At 49.1% G+C, this 26,910-nt stretch overlaps 1 protein-coding gene across 7 annotated transcripts in view; it reads left to right on the plus strand.

The window, feature by feature from the left end:
* Positions 1-26,276, plus strand: part of TPST2 (tyrosylprotein sulfotransferase 2) — a 40,000-nt gene extending 13,724 nt beyond the window's left edge. For 3 of the 7 annotated variants that reach the window (XM_024207398.3, XM_024207397.3, XM_024207400.3), the window contains 4 exons: positions 13,226-13,293; positions 16,481-17,397; positions 20,410-20,608; positions 22,855-23,453. In XM_024207398.3, coding sequence (XP_024063166.1) covers positions 16,550-17,397; positions 20,410-20,608; positions 22,855-23,082 — 1,275 coding nt within the window. In that variant the 5' untranslated portion in view covers positions 13,226-13,293; positions 16,481-16,549 and the 3' untranslated portion in view covers positions 23,083-23,453. Of the gene's footprint in view, positions 1-8,377; positions 8,518-13,225; positions 13,294-15,259; positions 15,412-16,044; positions 16,144-16,480; positions 17,398-20,409; positions 20,609-22,854; positions 23,454-24,446; positions 24,494-25,802 lie in introns of those variants that run through there. The other 4 variants (XM_024207404.2, XM_024207401.3, XM_024207403.3 and 1 more) reach the window with 4 other exon arrangements.
* Positions 26,277-26,910: the final 634 nt, after the last annotated feature.

A 26,910-nucleotide genomic window follows, 5' to 3' on the forward strand; every position in this document is an offset into this window, starting at 1 on the left:
ACTGAATGTCTTTTCAGGGCTAACCTATGACAAGCTGCATGGGGGTCTCTTTGCTTATGTTTAGGAATCTTTGCCCCTCAGAGTCCAGACAGCATGAAAGAGACCCAGTCTTATTGTCAGGAATTTTTATCCCCTCTGCCCGCCCGAGTCCAAAACTGATGGGATGAGGTCATGGTAGATCTCCCCTTCCTGGAGGGAGTTAGGAATGCAATTAACAGGGCCTCTTTCCTTTGATGCTACACAATGCCTTATCTGCCCGTCAGTGGGCCCTCTTGAGCACTTTATCTTAATTAATGCTTCTTATCATGTTTGGTGAGTTACACAATTACAGAGGTTTACAATGCAAACACTCAATATAACTTGATACCCATGGGCTGCAGAGGTTATAAATGAGATCAATACATGCAGCATCCTACGAGCATTTTATAGTCTAAACACACCCCTATCAACGTAACATCTAATATCTATGTTTAACGATGCTAACGCACAGGCGAGCCAGACTGGAGTCAGTGTTCAGTGAGACCTGAGCTGGCACCTGGTCTGCCAGCATCACGGTCTCTGTGCTATGGGGTTACAGTGGCCTGGCTAAGCTCCATGGCTGTGCTATGGGGGGAGGGATAGCTCAGTGGTTTGAGCATTGGCCTGCTAAACCCAAGGTTGTGAGTTCAGTCCTTGAGGGGGCCACTTAGGGATCTGGGGCAAAATCAGTACTTGGTCCTGCTAGTGAAGGCAGGGGGCTGGACTCGATGACCTTTCAGGGTCCCTTCCAGTTCTATGAGATAGGTATATCTCCATATATTTCTTATTGCCTCTGTAGCGCCAGTAGTGTAAACGGGCCTTGCTTTTTTCAAATGCAGTCATTGCAGCTGTCGGAGTCTAACATGCACACGTGAACAACTCCTGCATTTCCCCAAAGTTCCCTTGAGCTCAGGTTGCCTGAGCAGATAGAATTTAAAACCTGATGGGAAAAATGGGAGTAACAGGGCTGAGGACAATGTAGGAATTACCATGTTACATAAGAATGGTCACACTGGGTCAGATCAGTGGTCCATCCAGCCCAGTAGCCTGTCTTCCGATAGTAGCCATGGCCTGATGCTTCAGAGGAAATGAACAGAACAGGGCAATTTGAGTGATCCATCCCCTGTTGTCCAGTCCCAGCCCCATCTTGTCCCGTCACACCAGATACCACACAGGAAGGTGCAGGACTCACAGATCCGAAGGAAGGGGGTACACAGCATTGTCCTTGGCTGAGGGGCAGAATGAAGCAAGGGCCACCTGCAGTAGATTTGTGCCTGTTTGTGTTCTTGGCTGCAGGCTCTGCTCTCTAACCCGCAGGGGTGCTGTGACAGCGTGCTGTGCTATGGCATGGCAACACACCAAGACAGTGGTGAGCTGAATACAGGAGCGTGGAGAGAGAACGTGGTATTTGGATGTGTGGCATGCAGCTGCTGCAGGATAAAATGGGCATATTCCCCCTGCCCTTCGATGGGTGTGTTCCAGGAGGTGGTGTAAGTGACGTCAGGTTTAGTCTCATGTATTAATGTTCTATATTGTAATTGTTATTTCAAAAAGTCTAAATGATTTAAAATAGAAGAAAAGGGAGCACTGGTAAGTCCTGGTTATTTGAAACCTGGGTTGACTGAAAGTCCTGAATTTCTCTTTAAAATCAGAGTTCCATTTTTTGCAAAATTCTGATTTTTGGAGATAGTACCCCCAGCCCACTTGGAGAACTGGGCTTGACTATGTCACCCAAATGCAGCAGAGTAGGTAGTCCTCAGCTAACAGATTTGCGGCTCAGTGGTGTGATAGTGTATGGGGGGTGTGGCCAAACCGCTGAGTCCTGCAGACTGCACTCAGTGCTGTAGTCTCGCTGTATTCATCACATGGTAAAACACAGGAGCTGCAGCTTCACTAAAATACGGTGAACCTGAAAAGCTGCAAATTCCACAAGGGATTCAGAGCAGCAGCCATTCTCTCAGAGGATTAAATGGTGCAACCTCAGTACGTAGCTCCTGTAACTCAGGCATTTCTGTTTGTAAGAGGCCCCGTTTCTGATCGGTAATCCTTGTTAGCCCAGCATAGCACTTTACAGAACAGCTAGAGTAAACTAGCAATCCACATGCCACAATGGGAGCTTTTCTAGCAAGTGCAAAATTGGATATTGTTACATTTGGCAGATAAGATTTTATCCTCAGAGAATTTTGCTTGGCAATTAACTGAGCTGGAAGCCTACAGCTGGTAGGCAGGAGACCAGGAGCACATCTGGAGAGGCATGATTCACAGTCGTGTGTCCACTGGCTGCTGCACAGATCAGTCACTCTTCTTGCAGCTTTTAATTCCGGCTCCAGGAGACTCATTCATAGATTAGGGTTGGAAGAGACCTCCGGAGGTCATCTAGTCCAACCCCCTGCTCAAAGCAGGACCAACCCCAACTAAATCATCCCAGCCAGGGCTTCCTCAGATCCTGTGCACAGACTCACCGTGGGAATCACAGGAGCACTTGAAACATTGTATGGGGCCTGGTTTGCACTTAACACTTATGTTGTCCTGCTGACGCTGGTCAGGGGTGTGAGAAAAACACCATTGTGCTTTCTAAAGCCCCAGTGTAGGCTCAGCTATGTTCACAAGAGAGTCCTTCAGTCAGCATAGCTACCATCCACTGGGGAGCTGGTATCCTGCCCAGACAGAAATACTACTTCTGCTAGTATGTACTAGGGTACTATGCCAACCTAAGCATGCTGGCACAGGCTCCTAGATGCAGACTGTGCTGACGGGAGGGAATACCACCTCCCCAAAGAAAATTAGCTACGTAGACCCAGCTGCATGTGCGCCGGGAACTAGGTCCGCAAGCTACATCAATCAGTCAGAGGCGTTTTTCTATGTTGACCTAACTTTTAAGTGTTCACCAAGCCTAAGTTTTCACCACCATTGGAGCTGTGTGTACGTTGGGGATGGACAGGGCGGTGAGTGGTCCAACGCTTCGGGTAACTAACCCGCAAAGCCTTTAACTCCAGGTGGCTGGGCTGTTTTGACATGCCGGTGGTTTTATAAAGAGAGTTTCCTTGCAGGTTATTCTGATTCTGTCCGTGTCGGCTACTGGCTTTTTCCCAATAGGTTCCTTCTGTAGGGAAGAGTTCCTTTCGTATTTTCTTTCTCTTCTGACTTTGGACTCCTTCTCATAAGGTGTCCGTGCCTTCTGCAACCTTCCTTTGCATAAGAGATGATATTTCTAGAGTTCTGGGCGTAAGCTTGTCACCTCTCTCCCCCTCCCCTGACAGCTGTCCATTTCTCAGGTTGGTTGCTAGACCTTTCTAGGGGATTACTGGGTCAATGAGTGAATTTGCGTTGAAAGGGAATATGACGAACTTGAGTTTGGCATGTTGAAATCTTACTCAGTGCTGCAAGGGATGGGGAATGTCTCGAAAAAAAGAACCTAACCCATATTGCTGCTGCCTCACTCACTTTGAGTGCAAGGCCCTGGAAGTATTCCAGGGGAGCTGGCGGGGCTCAGGATGGGTGGGGAAATTTCCCTTTGTCTTGGGCACACGATTGCTGTAAGTGTGCTGGGAGGTCACTCATGTTGGCATGCATCAAGTTGAGACAGTCTCCCCGAACTTCCTGCTCCAGGAGGTTTGCTCGTTGGATCCTGTCCATAGACTAAATGCTGGAATCCCCGAAGCAGTTGGATTGACGTTTTTAAGAGTCCGTGTATGCTCCCCATCCACCAGAAGCTGTACAGAGACAGCTTAAAATAAAATAAAAACCAAACTTAGCTGTATGTCCTGCTTCTCACTATGGAGAAAGCATCCAGCGCCCAATGGGAGGCCGAGCTGGCTCTTCTGGGAGCATTTCAAAAAGGAAGAGACCCCAGTGGCTGTGACCAGTGTTTCTGCAAGAAACCAATTAAATCAGACTGCTGGTTAGGTGCCACATCTAGCAGTGCTAGTCAGGTGATGTTGCCTGAGAGATGCCGTGGCAGTGATAACTGCAAGTTGGGCCACACGAATGAAGCACCTTTAAAAGAAGAAAAGGGCGGGGGAGAGTTAAAGGACATCTTACACAAATGCAGTGTTTGGTTTATTTCAGCAGAGTGGGGTATGGCAGCTGATTCCAGCAGTTTGGGTCTGCTGCTCCAACAGCGGGCCTCCCAGGGGCTTTTTTAACTTTAGCTACTTTCAAATTACTAACCTGGTTTGAAAGAAGAGCATGCTTACAGTCGGCACTGTGGAGGGCAAGTGGAAATCAACATGCTGGAGCCATACTCTGAACACGCGTGATACATGATAAACTAGTGCCACTGTCTTCACTTGGAACAGGAGAAAATAGAATGGAAGATGCTGCAAATTGGTGGGGTTTTTATTATTTCAAAAACATTTTAGCATTGAGCAGGATAATAAAATGTTTTCTAATCACAGCAGCCCTGAGGCAATAAACAAACAGTACGGTTGTGCTATAAAATGTCTGTCAAATCTTTGTTGATTTAATTTAAAGCCTGTTACAGCAGCCTGGCTTTGTTCATGCGTCCCTGACCAGACTCTTGGGAGCTTGGATAATGCTCTAAGAGTACTCATCTGTGAACATTCTTCTTGGCTCTGGGTTTTACCTCTCATTATTTCTTAGCAACAGACTCAAGTATTTGAAGCCTGTGCTCACTCTTCTGTAATCCAGAGATCAAAGCCATCAAACCTGTTCTTGCAAAGTATTTAAAAATGGAGGTAAGCCCCTCCATATGTCCCAATGTCAAAGATTGTGCTTGAGGTTTCAGATCAGTGTTCCACAGAGAAACAATCCTAAAATCTAAAATCTCTTGCGCCTCTGCAGTTATGAACCAATGCCCTGCATAAGCAGCAAGGTGCAAGACTGTTTCAAGTGTAAAGTTAATATTGAAAAGCAGCTGAAGTATAAATACGACCAAAGGGAAATAGGACACAAGAAATATACTGAGGTTATTGCATTGTGTAGCGCCTTCTGTCCTGAAGTGGTCCAGAGCACTTCACGGATTGTGGACCCAATCCTGCAACTGGCTATGAACAGGGAGCCATCTGCCTTTGTGCAGAGCATTTGCAGGATAGGAATGTGTGGCTCCAACATCCCTGAATTGCAGCCACCTCTGGATTGTCACTCTGCATTGGTTTGACTGCTGTATAGTGTTGCTATGCAGTTTAGGACAAGAACTGAAGAGGAATACCTCATTTAATGGAAGTTAAAGGAGGCGGTTTAGGTAGCTGAAATGTAATTACTTGAATTGGAATTTGGCTAGGACATCTTTGTGATGCTTTAAAGGAAAAAAGATAGACGAAATTAGAGCTGTAAATAAATATTGTCAGCTGAAATCTGGTTAATTTTAAAGTTAGGATGTTGCAAGGGCTAAACAGGCCCTTCAGCCCTCTGATGATTTTTATGGCTTTACAATCCTATTTTTCTCTCCAATCTGAGGTGTGAAAGATGTACACAGAGAGGAACTGTCCATGCACAAACCAGTGAGACTGACTAGCCACAAATACTGTTGAAGGTGCAAAGAAGACAATCTGGGAAAATAGAAATGCTTTGTCAACTTAAGAGGGGGCTTTTGAAGGCAAATAATACAGATAGGTGGCCAAATCCCATGTTTGTGCATCTAACTCCCTGAGGAGACTCAGGTGTTACATGTAGTACAAGTGGCACCAAACATTCCGGTGACTCTGACTTCAAGGTGATGGCCTGAAAGTAATTTTCTTTCTGGAATATTTGAACTTTGTGGGCTTTCCTCTTTGCAGCTTGATTCTGTGTGTATGAAAGCAGCCTTGTGTCAGTGAGCGGCATCCTTACGGTCTCTGGGCTCAGTTAAATCAGAATGAAAATCTTTGTGCATCTCTCTGGAAGTCTGTAAGAAAGTGAAAACGTAGCTAGTTGCAGTATTTGTCGGGGATAGGCAGCAAATGTGGTCATGGTCATTAGCTGTTGGGCAGTGGAGAATTCAGAGCTAACCTCTCTCCATGGGTATGGAGAAGGGACTATCCAATCTCAAAACCAAGATCCCAGGCCTGCCATTGACTAGACAAGGGTGCGCGTCTACGAACAATTTCACTGCTGTCCGTGGATGCCCACAGTCCGTTGCAGACATAGGGCTGTGTCAGCATTTTCTCAACCCCTGCTTTCAAGAATAGACAGGGTAAGAGTCAGGGCATCAGCACAGCAAGCGCTCCTGTGCCCAGAGTGGTGAGGTGAGGGCATTGCTGGTTCTGCACTCCTGTGCCGGGCTCACTGCATTTTGTATGCAGCATATGCAGGTGCCCTTTGTGAAGTCTTGCTCCTTTTCAAATCCCCTGTTGAAGTGTGTGGCTGGGACTCAGATGGCCCATTGAAATCAGCACAGAGATTTGAGAACAAAACATGCGTTTCTACTCACTGCCTCCTGTGTCTCCCACGCCACCTCCCCACCTTTAATCCACTCTGCTCCCTTCCTCGTAACATCCTTTTGTCCCTTTTCTCGCTCACCTTTGCTCTCTTCTGCTCTTGTTACAAAAACCACTTCTCTTTCTTCATTCAGGTCTCTTGAAACCAGCTTTATACGGTTAATCCACCAAAACACAGAGGGGACGGGGGGAACAAAGCTATCTGCAGCAGTACAAGATTAGACCTTTCACTTGTGTATTGTGTGTGGGCTCCCTGGGATTGAAACAATAGATTGAGAGCTCCATGGGGCATAGACTAGTTTCCTCTATGCTGCATGCAGATAGCCCTTAATGAATTTCCCAGCATCTGAGACACCCTCGAGCAGTGCTAAACCATGCTTATTTCAAAGATTTGAGTTAAATATGTTTTAGTGGTAGTACGGCCCTTCAGAAACAAACCTTCTGTTTAACAATAACTTCTCTATGTACACAGTGGTGGTGTAGCCATATCAGTTCCCAGAGCAGCTTTCAAGCTCTTCTTCAGGTCTGAGAAACTGTGAACTCGCAAGCTTGTCTCTCTCGCCAACAGAAGTTGGTCCAATAAAAGATAGATATCGCCTCCCCCACCTTTTCTCTCTAATAACTTATCTAGTGCTTGTCATTTTCAAAGTGGTTTACAAACACTAAAATGATACATTATCTTTTCCAACCATACAAAAACCAGATGAAATTAATAGGCACCAGGTTGAATACAAACAAGGGGAAGTAATTTTTCAAACACCACACAGTTAACCTGTGGAACTCATTGCTGTGGGATGTTGTAATGGCCTAAGTATAACTGGGTTCAGAAAGAACTAGATGAGTTCATGAAGGTTAGGTCCATCAATGGCTGTTAGCCAAGATGGTCAGGGATGCAACCTCAAGGTCAGTGTCACCCTAAGCCTCTGACTGCCAGAAGCTGGGAGGAGAAGCCGGGTGGCTATCTCCAGTTGCCCTGTTCTGTATGCTGTGCCTGAAGCTCTGGTATGGACCACTGTCAGAGACTGGATACTGGCTTAGCTGGACCATTGATCTGACCCAGGATGGCAGTTCTTATATTCTTATAGGTAGTGCAGGTAGCAGTGCTTATACTTAAGGTTATCTGATGCTTTCCATTCTAAGACCCTGTTTTCAGTTGCTTGTAACTATGTCAAACTATAACCATTCAGACTGAAATTTTCAATGCTGGGTGACTTCACAGTCTGAATTATTTGGGATGTTTCAGTTAAAATGGTTCAGCCTTTCCAGAGAACAAGGTTAGAGAAAAATACATTGTCTTGTCCATATTAAACATAACAGAATGGCTGTAAGATTTTGTTTTAAGTTTTATTTTGAGAAGATCTAGCACTTCCATTCTACAGAGGAGGGACTTGAAATTTGGCAGGGGGAGTCACCATGGTGCCATCTCTATAAAAATTGGCCCAAAGGTCAGCCAAGTTCTGAGCCTCCGAGTAACCACAATTTGCACATGCTCGGTAGAGATTTGTTTGACAGTGACATTCCCTGAAGATTCCCTCTGCACTTAGGGTGACCAGATGTCCTGATTTTATAGGGACAGTCCTGATTTTGGGGTCTTTTTCTTATATAGGCTCCTATTACCCCCCACCCCCATCCCGATTTTTCACACTTGCTGTCTGGTCACCCTATCTGCACTGCACACGCTAGTGACTTTGAGAACTGTAATTTTCACTGGTCATAGCAACAATGGGTGACAGGGCATGCGAGATCTTGATGTGGTGATCGCTATTTCTACTGGCGGTCCTGTCTTCACTACATCCTCCACCTCTAGGGTCCCAGAAGAGCTGCATTGCTGTTGAATCACGGTTATGACGTTTGTCGATTCAGCCTCATGGATTCTAACAGTTTTCAACTTTGTAAATGGATGTTTGTCCCCTTTATTTTTTTCCGGTTCCCTCTCCTCATCATGCGGCTCTCTTTAACCTGAAGGCCTTTGCTGAGTGGTGGCTCTGGGAGTTCCTGGAAGAATGTCTGCAGTGCACCGGTTCACCTTCCCCTGCAGAAAGCTGCTCCTGGCAGCTCCGTGGGCCTTTCAGAGACAGGCTGCAGCTCCCGCCCCAGATCTGCCATTTCACTAACCGTGGAGGTGAGAGTTGAATTACAGCCCGTGAAAACTGTAGGTTCCACTCCTGAGTCCCAGATCTCTGCCGCTAATTTTCGGTGCTCATGCAACTGAATGACTGGTTTAGCCTGGGCAGGTGTGGGGCAGGCCTCTGCACACCACCAGCCCGGGCCTGGAGCCCCTGCTGCTATTCTAGTGCTGGGCTCCCTCTGTGAATCTGGGCCACTGGAGTCTGAACACTGACCCTTCTCAGGTGACAGGGGCCTGAACCCTTGTCCTGTGACTTGGGACTGGATGTGCAGATCATTCTCTCCGCATCTCAGCCCTGCTCAGCCCCAGGCCCTCTTCTTCTGTTTCTTTGTCAGCCAGCATGCACCCTACATTCAAACAGTTTTAATCAGAGCAGGTCTTAGGTCAGTTTATGGAAACCCAAATGTTAGCCCCTTATGTGCGATTTCTCTAGCTGGAATATCCTCTCTGGAGGGATTTTCTCTTGATTTGCATAGAATCTGTAATAACAAGGTTTCCAAGAACAGTAGATGTGTGAACAGCACTGTCGATATACCCACCTTGGCTGCAGTCCTGGGGCTTGTCTACTACACAAACAATTAGTTCATGGCAAGTTGGGGTGTGAATCTGCCCCCCACTAGCCTGCTGTGGACCCTGCTGATGCACAGTAACAGTGCGTTAATGCACTTTGATCTAGTCCTCTTTGAAACAGATTAGATCAAAGTGCATAAATGAACTGTTAGTGCATGTCAACCGGGTCCATGTGGACCAGTGGTTCTCAACCAGGGGTACATGTACCCCTGGGGGCACACAGAGGTCTTCCAGGGGGTACATCAACTCATCTCGATATTTGCCTGATTTTACAACAGGCCACATAAAAAGCGCTAGTGAAGTTAATACAAACTAAAATTTTATACAGACAATGACTTGTTTATACCGCTCTATAGACTATACACTGAAGTACAATATTTATATTCCAATCAATTTCTTTTATAAATACATGGTAAAATAGAGAACGTACGCAATTTTTCAGTAATAGTGTACTCTGATATTTTTGTATTCTTATGTCTGATTTTTGTAAGCAAGTAGTTTTTAAGAGAGGTGAAACTTGGGGTACACACAACAAATCAGACTTCTGAAAGGGTGCAGCAGTCTGGAAAGGTTGAGAGCCACTGATGTGGACCTCTGGTGCGTGGCAGGCTCTGGTGGTGAAGATTCATGCCCTAGTTTGCCATGAGCTAATTGTTTGTGTGCCTCAGTGCTGTATTACTAGTTCCATTTGTGTTGTGTAACACAGCGCCTCGTGGGCAGGGTGCGGGCATGTTCCTGCACTGTGTCCCGTCTCTGTCACTTCTGAGCTATTGTGTGCATTTAGTCACAGGCCACGCAGATGTCACCAAACTAGCTGGTAAGTGACTATGGCCTTGGCTACACTGGCGCTGTACAGTGCTGCAACTTGCTGCGCTCAGGGGTGTGAAAAAACACCCCCCTGAGCGCAGCGAGTACAGCGCTGTAAAGCTCTCTCACAGCTGCAGGCTATTCCCCTCGGAGAGGTGGAGTACATACAGCGCCGCGCGAGCTCTCTCACAGCGCTGGCGGCGCAACTACACTCGCACTTCACAGCACTGCCGCGGCAGCGCTGTGAAGTCCCGAGTGTAGCCAAGGCCTTTGACAATCAGCTTCCCCCAGACCTAGGGATTATTTGCTGAACTTCTCTGGCTTGTGTTATGCAGGAGGTCGGGATCACAATGGTCCTATCTGGCCTTGGAATGTCTGACTCCAGCAACGGTGCACAGTACTTCGAATTTGGAATCCTAGCGCTCAGTTGCTAAAATAGCTGCTTTCTGTGGCTGCGGTGTATCCGAAAGAGAAGTGATTAGGGACAATGGTACCTGAAGTTAACTAGGCAGTATAACAAGTCCAGTTTCCAGCACTAAGTACTTGCAAATTCATGTAGCCAGAAGAATAAACATCTCCTCTGGAGCATAAATAATCTAAAACTACAGCTAGTCACGTTGATGTAAATAAAAAATGTGTAATCTTTAATAGCTGGGGCTAGCCGCTCCTTGTGTGCTGGCAAGCTGCACAGGACCCACAATAGAGCTTACTCCTTTTATTGTAATTTTGTTCTCAGCGGATCAGTGCACCAGCTTGTCTCTTCTGGAGGGCTGGGTAAAAAGTCGATGGTCGTATGTGGATAGCCGCTCCACTCTTCATGGCTCATTGTCCACCTCACATGGCAAAACTGTCAGGCTCTTGCAGAGAGAGGCCCTCGGCTAAGTCGCTGCCTCTGAGAAGTTACTGGTTCTGTGTGCGAAGGGTTCTTGGCAACACAGCTCCCTGGTGGTGGTTTGCATGAGCAGTGTCAGGAAGGAAGTGTGTGTGTGTGTGTGTGTGCACGCGTGCACATGCCCCATAAGTGCACGATTTGGGCTATTTTCCTGAGGGCAGAGCGTGGGCGGTGGGCTGTGAACAGCTGCTATTTGAGCACCGATGGTACTTCAGAAATCTCTGAGGAAATGTGGTCCCTGCCCCGGGGAGCCTGCAGCCTAGTCCAGACTTGAAATCCCCCCGTTGATGGACCTGGCTCGATGCAGGGCAGTTTTGGTTGGAAAGGAATGTGTTATAATCATCCCTGCCCCTCTGGGCAGACTGGGATTCTCTGGAAACTTGATCTGGGTGGAGTTCCCCCCCAGGCTCTTAATTGGCTCTAGAGTAGAGGCAGAGCTGATTGCCTTGTTCCACTCACACATCAGTACTAATCATTAGCAGTTCTGCAGCGCTTCTGTACTGACCCAATGCTACAGACACCGTCAGTTGGTTCTGTGAAGCAGGGGATGAAATCCCCGGTGTACAGGGGAAACTGAGGCAAACAAGGGCCTGCCTTTCAGTGGTGCTGAGCGCCCAGAACTCCAGTTGAAGTTAATGGAGCTGGGGGTGCTTATCACCTCTGACAGTCAAGCCCCAGGTCTCGAGGGAACCTGTCAGTGTCCAACTGGGGAGGCGAGGTGCTGTGCCCCGACCATGAGAGCTGCGGGGAGCTGTGTATGTGATGGGTGGGGGTGTAGTGTTACCAAGTGTGCTCACCAGACTATGGATGAGTGAGTCATCGCCCCCAGCAGCAGACACCGAGGCCTGTAGTGTACGTGGAGTGCTTAGATCTGCAGCAGGGGGTGCGCCAGAAATACTGGGGAGAGAATCCCGTGACGGCCTCTAATCCTGGAGCCAGGTGGAAATCCCCTTCCAGCCTAATAGGCCTGGTGGCTGTGTGCAGCCAAATGGCATGTGCTGCTTTGTGCCTTTTTGCCCCCTCCTCTCCCTTCTGTCTCGGCCCCTTCACCCGAAAGGCGACTGGAGCCTGCCTTGCTGCTGCCCTGCAGGGGCACCTAACCTCTTGCAGCAGTTACACTGGTAACGTTTTTATCCCTGGTTCAGAGGCATCTCCTGGAAACAGCATGAAAAAGATTCTGTGTTCGCAGAAGGCAGCTCCGTCTACTAGGCTGTTGTATGATCTGCAAAGAGGGAACTTATAGTCGCAGATGCAGAAGACAGGGCTCCTTGGAAATCCAGAGACAGGTGGGGAGCAGGGGGCGATGCTTAGTGGGAGGGGCGCATGTGTACCACCCGTGGGAGCCCGTTTTGTTTCAATGTTAAGATCACTTCTTGTGGATCTGCATGCTGCAGGTAGATTGCAAACACCACTGGGCCCCAGGGAGTTCCATGTGCTAAAAATCAGTTTCACAGACAGCAGGGTGAAGGAATCCACCTTGAGCAAAAGGTGGAAGAGTTTGTCCTAGCCAGGGAAATCTTGCAGCTTGCTTTGCAGGGGCTCATGCTGACGTTTTCTTTTGCTCTGGGGTTCGCATCCCCTTGACTTTGCTTTGAGTGGTATGCTCAAAGGAGCCTTATTTTCAAAGCAGAGCTTGCTCAGAATTGCAGATGACCTCGGTCAAAGCCGTACACTGGGCTCAGGTTTGTCGGAAAAGCTGGTGACCCTCTGCAGCACTTTTGCTCTTGCCTGATTTCAGAGCTTGTAATGAAACGGGAAAGCAGGTGGTGTGCAGTGTCCTCTGGAGCAGGCTGCGTGGTTCTGTTTACCTGTGGGAAATAGAAAAGCCCAGTTGGGACTCTGTAATATAGTCAGTCTGCCATCCCCTCTGGCCTCTCACATCCTGCCTGCTTCTGCCTGGCTCTTGCTCTCTCCGTCTCAGGTCTTGGGAAGTCAGCCTCCTACCTCATTTGAGAGAGGTGTTCAATTGCTTTCTTCTTCTCTCTCAGCCGGTGCCCCCAAACTCTCCCTGAGTTTTGTTGTAATTTACCCCATGGACTTGCAAGGTTTCCTTTCCCTGGGATGAGAGGAATGTTGCTTCATGGGCTCAGGGTTGTGATGCCAGGTGTATAGTCTTATTTTTAATGCCTTGTCTGTAGCTGAGATAGCCAAGTGACACTGCCAGTGTGTTAAGATAGTCAGGCTGATTTCTGCCAGCCAGTTGCTAGGTTTGGTGAAGACAATGCATGATGAACATAACAGTTGTATCTCATGTCTGCATGTCGTTTGGCTTTCAGGTAAACATTAAAAGATTAATGATCTGTGTGTCGATAGACTATTAAAAGTGCAATATTGAAAACTGAATCCTGAGAATGAGCATTTTATTTCTAACCATTCCGATGAATATCAGTTATCTCTAAACAAATCAGCATTGTGGTTTTTTTTCCCCATTAGGTATTCATCGGCCATCTGTATTTCTGAGCAAAGATCGGCCAACGGCAAAATGAATTTACCAGGGAAAGGTAAGTGTATCAAAAGAGGATCTGTCAGAGCAGTGGGACCCGGCATGACATATTGGGAGTGAGTTAATGAATATTTCATGTTTGTGTCTGCACAGCCACTTCTGTGTTATTAATATTTTACCACTCTCAAAAGCTACTAGAAACAATTACAAATCTTGCTGCTATTAATACCTAAGCAGAATGCAAAATGGGGAAGATTTTTAATTGCAGGGATTTTTTTTTATTTTGGGTTTGTATTGATCCTTATTACCACATCGGCCCCAGCTCAGCTGTTACTCTGCATGTTGCATTTTGCTTTCTTTAAAGCCAGCACTAAATTCTCCGTCTGGTTGGAGATGGAGTTTCTGGCTCTCTGGATCGCACTCCATCTTCGTCAATGTGTCCCAGGGGTCAGAGCACCAGCCAGACGTGTGTGGGGGTTTATTGAGCTGCTGCGCTGGTTGTACTCTGGTGAAGCCTTTAGCTTTTTGGTTTCTGTTGATGAACTTATGTCCTGAAGGATACAATGATTTTAAGTCCCTGGATCCTGTGTGGGAGGGAAGATGCCGGGGAGAAGACAGTAACTGAGGACTTTCGGCAGCAGAAGACTGCAGAAAGCAGTTTGAGCTTAATTGCACCTTTGACCTCGCTTTAGTGAGTAGGCTCACTTGTGCTTGTTTAGGAACTCCGAGTTTCGGGAGGTTTTAGTGACCCCATCTAATAATAGGTAGTACTTTGGGTAGCAGTCTGCTCTTGGCAACCATCCCCTGGCTGCCCCCCAGCAAGTATTCCCCTTGTTACTGTTGGGGAAGCAGGGAGAGAGAGAAGTGACATGTTCCAGACACAGATGGAGTCAGCATCAGATCAGGGTTCTTGTTCCCTAGTCATGTGCCCAGACAGCAGGCTGTCCGCATGTCTGTCACCCTGAAGCTGATAGACCCACTATTTTAAGAGCTCTTTTTTCTTTTTAAATGGCTAGCAGGCAAAATTAGAGGCCAAACAGTCTCTGTGAATGCTGCATAGTTGCCATCTGCCTTGGCAGTAGCTGAACAAGCACATGGATGGGCAGGAGCAGAGCTGAATAACATTTGAGATCACAGTCCCTTAAAGCGACTTTGTCTGCCTGGGCAGTGGAGGGCCCAGAACGTATGCAGCAGGTTTCACTTCAGGATTCTGAGGTGTGGCACGTTCCGTCTGGTCCGTTGTCCTGGAATCCCGTGTTTGTGTGGTCAGATTCACAGCACTCATTTCAGATGCCCAGATGAGCCATGTCCTCACCTCTAAGTGACCTTGACAAGCGAGTGGGGCTGCCAGGGAATCCCGGGAGGAAACGTTAACCATAAACTATATTCTCCTACCCCATTTAATACTATCCTCCCTTTAAAATATTTTTTTTTTACCTCTGCTTAGACTTTTGAACTACATCCCATTACAGTCCGGTTAGTCTGAATTTCTGTCCATTCCAGCTATAAATGCTGTGGAGCCCAGAGGCTAGTGGGCATTTTAAATTGCTTTTGGAGATGAATATATATTAAAAAGTCAACTGACCAATTCATCACTTCAGAGACATGTAACTAGATTGTAAAGTCCTGGGGCCCAGAACTGCTGCTCTTTGTACAGTACCACGCACAGTCAGTGCTGAACAAATAATGATGTCAAGTAAAGCAGCATGCCTGACTCAGCTCCCGGGACACGGCCAGTGCCCTGCCGGGTGTGAGAATGGACTGCTCTGCATGGTTACATGGGCCACTGGGAAATGCTTGCTTTCATTAAGAAATTTTTGAGAAGAAAATATTTTCCTTAGGCAGCGTTTTGGATTGGCAGTGAAATAAAATGCACAGCGGTCCCCTTCCCCTCTCCCACGTTCAACTTCTGCCCAAATCCAGGCATTGCAAGGAATTTACCCCAACGCCCTCTGTGACCTCGGGGCGGGGTTGCAAACCCTGCACTAGTGGGTTCCTACGGGAAAGGGGGAGGGATGGTTGGCCAGTTTTAATAGGAGCTTTGTGGAATCAGCAGAGCAGGAGACAGACTTGCAGGAGCAACAATCCTCCTGCTGGAATCTCCTGCGGAGAAGTCGCGTCTTCACGGCAGAGCCAAATGAAAGCTTCAGTGTTTCAAGGGGAAACTTTATTTAAGGTCAGTTTCTGGCAGGGGAGTATTCAGATTGGCGATGCTTGTTGATAGTATTGACACTAAACCTTCACATACATAGTTTGTTTAATAATTAACCCAATTTGATGCTCATTGGCCATCGCTTCTGCTGAAGCAAACCCACCAACCTCCTGGAAATCAAATGGGTCGAGTTTTCTCTTGTCCTAGCTAATTTCTAATCAAAGTAAACAAATGCATACAGGAAAGATCTTGTTTATGGAACTGATAGAAGGGTTGTGTGGTGTAGTTCAGTGAATACGTGTAATACAACAAAGGAAAACTGCCAGAAAGGATTGGGGACACATCTGGGATGGAGGGCAGTAAATCAGTCTGTCACCTTGGAGGTTGATGTTTTCTTGGCCTTCATGAGGAGGGAAAAGTCTGGCTAAGCCAAAATGCCCCTGGCCATACAGACAAAAGCTCTGCCATTGAGCTAGTAAAGCAAGGCCGGCGCTTTTGCTGCACTCCGACTCTTCTAGAATTGCTCGCATGGAATACCCAGAGCTTGGAGGCTTCTATTCTGTTTTTACTTCAGTTCTTCTCTGTTTTGATGGCAGTCCTTGCTTCAAAGCAACACATATTTAATAGAAAGAAGTAATAGGATAAGCCAAGGAAAATTTGGTCTGGATGTTTTGGAAGTACTTCCCTAAGGATTTCCTGGATACATGATTCTTAATTTTCTCTCCTAAACTGCTGCGCAGCATTTCTGGTAAACAGGTACCTTCATCCCCAGCAGCAAGAAACAATCTCTTTACTTACAGTCTGAAAATCACTTTGCACTTCTTTGGGGGATGTAAGATGGTGATAAATCACGAGGTTGATTAGACCCTGGAATGGTCTCTCAGGAGTTGTGGTGGAAGCTGGAGTTAGTTCCAAGCAGACAAGACAAATGGCTGGGGTGTTCTCTCCAGGGCCAGTTGAGGTGATCAATAGGTCTCTGTGTGATTTATTGGAGGCTGAGGCTGTCCTGGTGTCAGGTGGCTCAGTAGGAGACGGGCTGGGTAACCGGATGTATGCCACTGACTTCTTTGAACATGTGCTGTTTTCTTTGCAGATGCGCACCGGCTTGGCTGCTTACTAACTGAAAGCTGAAGGTCTCCCAGCCTATGTGCAGAGGAACAGAATGCGGGTCACCATGAGGCGGGTGTTGCTGGGGCTTGGCCTTGCGGTTGCCCTGATGGTGACTGTGCACCTTGGCCAGCAGATGTTGGAGTGCCAGGAGCTGCTGGGCAAGGGCTATGGCAAGCGGACGCATGGGCTGATGAGACCAGAAAACGAAGAACTGGTTATGGTGGACTCCAGTCGCATCGAGTACCGGTACAGCAAGGAGATGCCTCTGATATTTATCGGTGGGGTCCCGCGGAGCGGCACGACTCTCATGAGAGCCATGCTGGATGCGCATCCAGAGGTCCGCTGCGGAGAAGAGACTCGCATTATTCCCCGGGTGTTGGCCATGCGCCAGGCCTGGTCCAAATCTGGGCGCGAAAAGATGCGCTTGGATGAAGCGGGAGTGACGGACCAAGTCCTGGACGCTGCCATGCAGGCGTTTATCCTGGAAGTCATTGCCAAGCATGGGGAGCCAGCCAGATATCTATGTAACAAGGATCCCTTCACGTTAAAATCCTCTGTCTACCTTTCCAAGCTCTTTCCCAATTCCAAATTTCTGCTGATGGTTCGAGACGGCCGGGCTTCTGTCCATTCCATGATCACAAGGAAGGTGACGATTGCAGGCTTTGACTTGAACAGCTACCGAGACTGCCTTACCAAGTGGAACAAAGCGATCGAGGTGATGTATTCGCAGTGCGTAGAAATTGGGCAGTCCAGGTGCCTGCCAGTCTACTATGAGCAGCTAGTGCTGCATCCCGAGCAGTCCATGCGTGTCATCATGCAGTTCCTAGACATTTCCTGGAGCGACGCAGTGCTGCACCATGAAGAATTAATAGGGAAACCAGGCGGAGTCTCTCTTTCCAAGTGAGTGTCCGTATGGCTGCCGCTGCTTTCCAAAGAGACTCCTGACTAGACGGAGCGGGTTCTTGCCAAACCTTCTTGGGGCATGCCTTGTTGCTTATTTTCATGCCTGGTTTTCAGGAGCAGAGGGATCGATGCACCCAACTCTGCTGTAGCGTATTTGTGTGTGTCTAAGTAAAGAACTGCGTGAATGTCACAATGGCGGTTAGCTGCTTAGGTGAGGATTTTTAAGAATGGTGACGTCTCCGTCATCCCACTTGTAAATAAGGGGATGATTTCAGGCTCTGCTTTGGCAGAGTCCTATTAAGGAGCTCCAGTTTTGGGGTAATCTATGTCCCCTTTCTCTTTTTCTACCCATTCCCAAATATTTCTTTAAACATTGGATTACGTTCCGGCTAGCACTGAATGATTTTCGGTAGCATGCAGCTGAGGTTCCCTGACTTCCCACTGCCTCTCGCCACACGTAGTTCTGACACGATCCTGGCATAAAGAAGTGTGTACGCACAGCGTGCGTCTTCGAGAGCTAGTTCATGTTTTGAGCTACTTGCTGCCGTTGTTTGGCTACTTGGTAATTTTAGATTAACCTAACCCAACCTCTGACTGTAAACATGGATATATGGGAACTAGCCAGACAAGTCTGTCTTCGAACAGTCTTTTTCTGTTAGTTCTGTACATCCAGAACGGGGAGGTGGAGGAGAAAGAACCCACTGTATGGTTTTTCTCTGAGCAAGGGAAAGGGAGGACATTGTCAGGCCATACTTTCATCAACACTAAGGGTATGTCCAGGAGCGCCGCCAGCTGCGGCGGAAGGTCCCGCCCCGAAATGCCGCCCCCCACAGAGGCAACAGAAGGTCCCGCCGCCGAAATACCGCCGCGGTCGTCGCCCCCCAAATTGTAGCGCCCTAGGCAATCGCCTCGGTCGCCTAATGGGTTGCACCGGCCCTGGGAATGTCTACACTGCAATGAGACACCCGTGGCTGGCCTGTGCCATCTGACTCGGGCTCATGGGGCTCTGGCTGCGGGGCTGTTTAATTGTGGTGTAGACGTTCGGGATGTCCTGAGCTTTGGAACCCTCCCACCTCGCAGGATCCTAGAGCCTGGCCTCCAGCCCGAGCCCCAGAGGTCTACACTGCAGTTAAACAACCCGAGCCCCATGACCCTGTCGGCTGGCACTGGCCAGCCGCAGGTGCCTCATTGCAGTGTAGACTTACCCAAAAAAGTTCTTCCCAAAGAGAGAGGAGCAGTGGAAGCTGACTGCGCGTGATTGGTGATTCAGTACCCTTGCAAAATGCTGTCTCACCTAGTCAGCATTTTCCTGGGTGTGGTTCTCTTTGAGTCACCGATGCCACGCTGTGTAACTGAGGCCCTGGCTACTTAGTGGGGGGAGGGCGAGAGGGAGAGGCGGGAAGAGTGATTAGAGTCCCATATTATTTAAGGACCTCAGAGGGGCATTCGGGCCTCATTGTCCTGGGTGCTGTACAAACAAAAGAGCACTTTCTTTTCCAGAATTAGGGGCTCGAGCCCTGGTGGTCAATTCCAAGGCAAGTCACTCCATTGCTGATGCTCGTGAATGGGGGGTGTTGTGACTCTGGAGAGGCTCTTGGAGTCTGGCTCTCCGTGAGGTGTAAGGCGTGACCGTTGCAGACGCGCTGCGCAGGAACTGGGCGCAGCCGAGCAGAGGGAATGCAGAGGATGGGGAGCACGCAGTTCACTCATGACTTGGGCTAGAGCTTTTCTCCTTCATGGCCTTGTCTTTCCTTCGCTCTAAACCCTCCCCAGCCAAGGAAATTGTGGTTTGGGGTAGCGAGGGAAGGGGAGAGCAGCTACTGTGGTAGATGCAGGCATATTTCTTAGGTGAACTGATGGCCTCTATTGGGCTTTGTATCTTTAAAAATCTACTGAGAGCAAATAGCCCATTAACTTACTAACGCTGCCCAGTTCCCGAGGTCTCATTTCCCATGATGTCCATGTGGCCGGTAGCCACAAATTCCTTTGATTTTTCTCCTGCAGTAACTGGGGTGAGAGGTTTGGCCGTAGGAATGCCCGTCCCTTCAGAAGAGGGTAGAAATCAGTGTCTGCTCACCAAGGCCTGATGGGAGACAGGTCGGGGATGGGAGGTTTTCCTGGATCCTTCATGGTCTGGCGGCGCCTGCCGCACTCCTGCTGCAGCCTCTGCTCCTCGTGCGTGTGCCAGAGATTTACGGGTCCTGAATAAACAGAACTGTCTCTAGGGAGGGCTCTAATTTTCATGCTAATTATGTAAATCTGCCTAATTACAGGACGTTAACTTTGCTGTCTCAAAATCTAAAGGGACAGTTTGTGCAGTGATCGACTGCTGCTCTGCCTTATAAATAAATAATAATATATGGAGATATCCTATCTCCTAGAACTGGAAGGGACCCCGAAAGGTCATCGAGTCCAGCCCCCTGCCTTCACTAGCAGGACCAAGCACTGATTTTGCCCCAGATCCCTAAATGGCCCCCTCAAGGATTGAACTCACAACCCTGGGTTTAGCAGGCCAATGCTCAAACCACTGAGCTATCCCTCCCCCCTTGACTGCAGGGTGCAGACTGTTGCTGCAGACCGGCAGCGAAGCTTGGATTGCAGTGGGACACACTTTCCCTCTCTAGTGAAAACAAACTGCAGATGATCTCACACAGGAGGCCCAGCAAGGTGGGCAGGACGGACGGGAGCGTCCCTAGGCCAGGCAGAGTGGGGAAGGATGCTTTGCACTTGGGTATTGAAACACGTGGAGCTGACCCCTTAGGAGTGTTAGTGTTGGGTCTTTGGCCCTGCAGCTCTGCCATCCTAATGAAGGCACTGGTGCTTTACCGATAGATAGATTTAAAGCCTCTGTTTTATGAGCTTTGTATCCTGAAGACGCTGAAAATATCTGAGCTACATGCGTCTCTCCGGCATTGAGAATGAGAATTCAAATAACCCAGCTGCAGGCTCCTATGTATGAACGCAACGTGCATCCAAAACCCAAGCGACTGATTTCTACTCTCTTTTCAGGATAGAAAGATCAACAGACCAGGTTATTAAGCCTGTAAACTTGGAAGCTTTGTCCAAATGGATCGGGCACATTCCAGGGGACGTATTGCAAGACATGGCCCAGATAGCACCAATGCTCGCTAGGCTTGGCTATGACCCATATGCAAATCCACCCAACTATGGCAACCCAGACCCCTTGGTAATCAACAACACCCAGAGGGTGAGTATTGCTACTGTCCGCTTAGAATGCGGCGTGTCACTGGAGGGTGATGGGAATGACGCACGTTACAAATACAAAATAGCGACAAAAATGTGGATTTACTATATGCAATACTGACTTACATCTCTCTCCAGGGTTGGAGAGGTCACTAAATCATAGCAAAGAGAACCCTTTAAAAACCACTGCCCCTGTTTAAAAGATGATAAAACTACAGAAGGGGACGTGCCAGTTACATTTTCCTTATTTTCAAAACATTGGTTCAGATGACAGACTCCGTGACGTGTGAGAGATGAAATTCCTGTTGGTCTTGTGCCTCCTCAGGGCAGATATTGCACTACTCTGTCCTGGCCAGCTAATTCGGGAAGCCTCAGGAGTGTATTGGGGTTTTTTTTAACCAAGACCAAGTTAAAAGTCGCGTAAATGCAAAGCTAGAAAACTCCAGTCTCTCCCCAGTGGAAGACCTAGAAACTGATGCTTCATTCCTTAGCTCACCCCAGACTCACTCAAGTCAGGGGGAGGCTGGGTGCAGAAGAAATGCGAGGTCATGTCCTGGGACAGTGCTCCTACTCAGGCTGTGCTAAGGCCTGAGACATTCCCCAGAAGATTTACTTGTGCTGCTCTGGGAATTACAGCCCCCGCTAGGGGGTGCTGCAGAGCCACGAGCCAGTTACTGAAGCAGGGGCGGGCAAACTGTTTGGCCCGAGGGCTGCATCGGGTTTCGGAAATTGTATGGAGGGCCGGTTAGGGGAGGGGGCCGTGGCACCCCACCCCCGCCCCCGGGACTCCTGCCCCATCCAACCCCCCTGTTCCCTGATGGCGCCCCTGGGACTCCTGCCCCATCCACACTCCCCCGCTCCCTGTCCCCTGACCATCCCCGGACACCCGCCGCACCATCCAACCCCTCATCTCATCCTAACAGCCCCCCTGGGACCCCTGCCCCATCCAACCACCCCTTCTCCCTGCCCCTGACTGCCCCCCGCTGCCCCATCCAACCCCCCCACCTTCCTGACAGCCCCCCCGGGACCCCTGCCCCATCCAACCCCCCCTCCTTCCTGACTGTCCCCCGGGACCTCTGCCCCCATTCAACCCCCTGTTCCCCCCCCCGACTGCTCTGACCCCTATCCACACCCCCGCCCCCTGACCACCACCCCGAACTCCCCTGCCGTCTATCCAACCCCTCCTGCTCCCTGCCCCCTTACCGCGCTGCCTGGAGCACTGGTGGCGCGGCTGGTGGTGCCACACCGCCACCACGCAGCACAGAGATCGGGTCAGGCCAGGCTCTGCAGCTGCGCTGCCCCAGGAGCTCACAGCCCCGCTGCCCAGAGCATTGCGCTGGCGGCAGAGTGAGCGAGCTGAGGCTGCGGGGGAGGGGCTGCGGGCGAGGGGGAACAGCAGGGGAGGGGCCGGGCAGGACGGTCCCGCGGGCCGTAGTTTGCCCACCCCTGTACTAAAGGAAGGGAATCTTCTCATGTCCTTGTTTCTGCTTGGGCCCAGGTCAAACTCTCCTCCCTCAAAGGGAGGACTCCAAGAGGACCAGGCAACTCCTGTACTAGGAGAACTAGCCCAGGGACTGCGATGAGGTGGTGCTGGTGGTTTATTGCAGTGATGCCCAGAGGCCACAGTTATGGCACACACAGAACCACGGGCAGACTGTTTTCATGTTTTCGGAGGTTTGGTGCCATCTCTGTGCATGATACATTGAAATCCCAGCCCCTGCCCCTGGACCTGACTTGCTTGGCTGCTCTGATTGTGGCAGTGGAAAGTGGGATGAGAGGCTCTCCCAGGATCCAGACCCTGCGGATTCCTGAGTTCAGTAAAGTGGAGCCCTTCAGTTTTTGTCAACGTGAACATGGAAAATGGTCATTGTTCAAAAGATCCCTTCTCAGTGCAGTTTAAAAAAAAAACAACCCTTGGGTGAGAAGGGAGGGAGCGTGGTGCGGCGCAGCCCAGAGAAACCACTTTTAGCAGAAGTCCTGAGGACAGCGCCGCAGCCACCGTCTGATGCCAAACGCCAGGTCTGTGCGGAAATCGTACGTCGGCGGCCCACAATGCTAGCGATCAGCCCAGCAGGGCAGAACGAAATCACTCCACGCACCATGCACACGCCAGGCTATTGCTCAGGCCTTTGAGGTTTGCTTCTGGTTCAGACACGCTGACATGCCAGGCAGCTAATGAGGCAGAAGGGCTGTTTAAGCATCAGCTAGTCTGTACAAAGTGGAGTCACTCTGGTTTCATTCCTTCCATAGGTTATGAAGGGGGATTTTAAAACACCAGCCAATCTGAAAGGGCGTCTTCAGGTGAGAGAGCCCAGTGACTCCTCCGGGCTAGACCTTCATTTCGGATGGATCTGTGGCATGTCTGGTCCCTCACATGAGGGGAGCAGCTCTGTCCTTGGGATACCTGACTCACTTGCATCTCCTGCTTCAGTCCATCCAAATCTCCACTGCACAGTTGTTCCTCTCTCGTCATGCTGATCATGTCACGCCAACCACGGATCCTTTCACTGGTGTCCTGTCTGGCTGCATGAAATTTTAGCTGCTGGTCATCGCTATCCAAGCCCTGCGTACACTCATGCCCGCCCCACCTCCCCTCCTTCCTGCTAACGTTATTTTCTCTCACTTCTGGCTTCTTGCTTGCTCTGGGGTGTCTGTGCATTCATCTGACAAACACACTTCCGCTGCCTCTAATCCCTCTGGACATGCTCTTCTCCCTGGGGCCCCTGACTCTTGAACTGCTGTTCTGGGTCTTGCTACATGTGGAGTGGAAAGGGGGAGGGTGTCTGTCTAATCTAGAGAATGTAAATGTCCCAGAACATGGCTTCTGGTTCTGATGGTTCTCTCAGTGTATAACTGTTTCATGTGTCACTAAAACCGCTCCCTTTGCAGAGGAAGGAAGCACTTTACAATTTGGTGCAATCACAATGGCACTAGAGATGAAGATCAAAGAACTTTAAACCCTTATCCCCTTAGAAAATACTGCCTAAATAGATAGGACACAACAAATATAAGGAAGGACTTTTTCACACAATGCACAACCTGTGGAACTTGTTGCCAGGGGATGTTGTGAAGACCAAAAGTAAAACTGGGTTTTAAAAAAAAATTAGTTAAGTTCCTGGCGGATAGGTGGCTGGCTGTTAGCAGAGATGGTCATGGACACAACCCCATGCGCTGTGTGTCCCTAAACCTATTACTGCCAGAAGCTGGGCCTGGATGATGGAATGGATCACGAGATAAATTACCCTGTTCTGTTCATTCCCTCTGAAGCACCCGGCATTGGCCACTGTCAGAAGACAGGATGCTGGCCTAGACAGACCATTGGTCTGACCCAGCACAGGTATTCTCATGTTCTTATGACACACAATAGCCTAATGGTCAACACACTAGGGCTGTGTCCAAGCAAGGGGCTTGGGAAACCAAGACTGCCTATTTAATATGGGAACTGTTAAAGTAAGCAGTGATTTCGGCTGTCACAGTAGCATGTGGGGAGAGAGGCACCTCTCAGGTAGCCAGCATTAAAAGCATTTAGGGATTCACAAGTGGAAAACCATTGCTTTGAATTGCCAGACTCCGAAACTAGTGCAGACTGCCGTGCACGGGTGTAATTGTGCTCCCTGCAAGAAGCACCAGCTGCAGATCCTGAATGGCTGTCAGGTGGAGTCCCATGTAGAATGCATTGCAGTGATGAAGATCTGGGTCACTGGGGAAGCCTACATATCACAGGAGAGGTGGCAATCTCCTGGCAAAAGCGCACTCTCAACTCACTCTGAGAAGTGCGGTGGGAGAGTTTGTGTTTTGTATGTGACTTAATACTAATCATCGCTTTTCTTGGATTGTTTTAGGTGACTCAGAATACGTCTGCTTCTCACTGAAAGTTAATGATTTCCAGGTAGGTACTTGTGCTTTACTTGGAAATCCTGCAAATCTATCTGCATTGCTCTGGGGTGGGGTTTTGCCTGCATAATTTCTAGTGCCTGTTGCTTAGAGTTCAGTGGCTCTAGGTGTGCTCCTGAGACATATCAACTCCATGTTCAGTTAATTGCTCCAATTTGCCAGAATAATGCTGTTACTTTGCCAGATGGATTTCAAAACGTGATTTCTTGTGTTTCCTGTGAAAACAGGTTTACTTGCCCAAAATGTAAATGAACTACTCGGTAACATCACCAGTCTGTAGGATTGCTGAGAACATGGAAATATCCAGATGAACTGAGCAGTAGTTCTGTGTTGCAGCAGGAGAAGCTCTGATAACCCTCTAGGATGTGCCATTGACCTCCATGGATTAATAATAAAAAAAAGTCAGACAGACTATTTTGTAATTAACAAAACAAAACAAACAACACCTCTGTAGTTCTTGCTTTCCCCTCTTCTTCTGAAACAAAGCTTAAGGTCTGTGTTTTTACACAATAATCCCTACACTGTGTTGTAAAAACAATTGTGAGCACTTGTAAAATCTAAGGCCACGTCTACACTTACAAGTTGACAGCGGCACAGCTGTACCAAGACAGCTTTGCCGCTGTATGAGCGCTCGTGTAGCCGTGTTATGCTGATGGGAGAGAGCTCTCCCGTTGGCGTAATAGCTACCGCCGCTTGTTGAGTTGGTTTTATGCTGGGGGAAGAGCATCTCCTGCCTACATAGCACTGTGCACATGAGCACTTATGCCATCAAAATTTGTTACTCAGTGGGATATTTTTTCACCCCCCTGAGCGACAAAAGTGTTGACATAAGTGCTAGTGTAGACATGGCCTGACATTTAGAATGTCCATTGAATTGGAAATGTCTTGTTCTGAGTTTGAGACACAAATGAACATCATAATGATTGTGATAAAGGAAACAAAAGCATTGAACAGGAACAGAGGGTCTATTAGGCCTGGTCTACACTTACAGCATACACTGGCATAGTGCTGTCAGTTAGGGGTTTGAATCCCTCCCCCTTCAGAAGCGGAGCTATGCTGACAACAGAAGCAGCAGTTTGAGGAGTTCCTATAATGGCGGCGCTCCTTCTGTCTGTATACGGTGCATCTACACTGGGGGAATAGGCTCTGCCGTGGAGATGTAGCACCAGTCTTGGTTCCTGGTTGGGAGTTTGTAGGTCTCTCACAAAGTCATTTGTAAGAGCCCTGGGTACAAATGATCATAGATTTGCTGTATTAGGTATATAGCTCATACCTCTGACTAAAATACCTTTCCCCCCCTGCAGGATGTTGCAAGTGGCCTTTCATTGCCCAGCAGAGAAGGAATTTGCAAATGCAGAAGTGGAAATCTGTTATCCAAGCATATTGCTTGCTACTAATATTGCCAAAATGTGACTGCTGTACCAGGAATGTATTTGCATTTATTTGCAAAGGTCAAACATTTCACACTTCAAGTACCAGTTGTCTACCTTTTCTGAACACTCTGTGGTAAAGAGAAAAATCTGTGGAAATGAATTTTCTGACTGACCCTTCGAAGTGCATTGGGAAGAGATTTTATATTCAGTTACTTGAGAACTTTTTAAAGTTGCATTAAAATTGTCTTGTAATTTTGTTCTCTAATTTGAAACCAGAAATAGGTGTAATAACCGCATAGAGCCTTTGTTGTACAAGTGACAATCGGAGACCTGCCTTCTATCATTCCTTCACTCCTAACGTACAGAATCTATTGAAGAGTTAATATATGAGGCCGTTCTGTTTCAGACGTGGCTCAGTCTGGTTTATTTCCTGTGGTGCGACTGTTGTCCAATGTGTCCTAGGGGTGCTGGGCCAAGCCCCCTGCTGCTGCTCGCTCTCCTGAGGTGCCCCCGGCCTGGGAGCCTGGCTGGGGATGGGCCTGGCGGGGGGCTGCCGGACACCTGCGAGGGGAGCCAGGCCTGTGGGGCCAAGGGCAGGGGCCCGTGGGGGTGCAGTGTCCGTGGGACCCTGGGGAGCAGCCTGGTGCCCCCAGGCCTGTGGGTGCGACACCACGTGCAGTGGCCGGGTGCCCCCTGGCTGCCCATGGGGCCAAGCAACCCCCCTGGTGGGGGGTGGGGAGCCTGGATCCCTGGGGGCAGGGCAGGGGCTGGCCCAGGCTGGCCCCGCCCCACTAGCAGTCAGCCAGCACCATAGAGAGGCGAGGCAAGGACGGGCAGCTGGGCGGGCCGCTCTGCCTTCATGTCTCTATGGTTAGGGGCGTGGCTTGAGCAGGCGCAGTCGCGGCGCGGCCCCGGAAGTAAAGGCCACCGTTTCCTGTTTCCGGGTCAGCAGCGCAGGCCGCTTTCGAGCAGCGGAGCCGAGTGCCGGCGGCCCCGAACCGGAGTCTTCCGAGGCCCGTGTGACCGCGGGCGGAGCCCG

Source organism: Terrapene carolina, unplaced genomic scaffold (assembly GCF_002925995.2).
Source record: "Terrapene carolina triunguis isolate 2854851 unplaced genomic scaffold, T_m_triunguis-2.0 Scaffold234, whole genome shotgun sequence".
NCBI classification, from domain to species: Eukaryota; Metazoa; Chordata; order Testudines; family Emydidae; genus Terrapene; species Terrapene triunguis.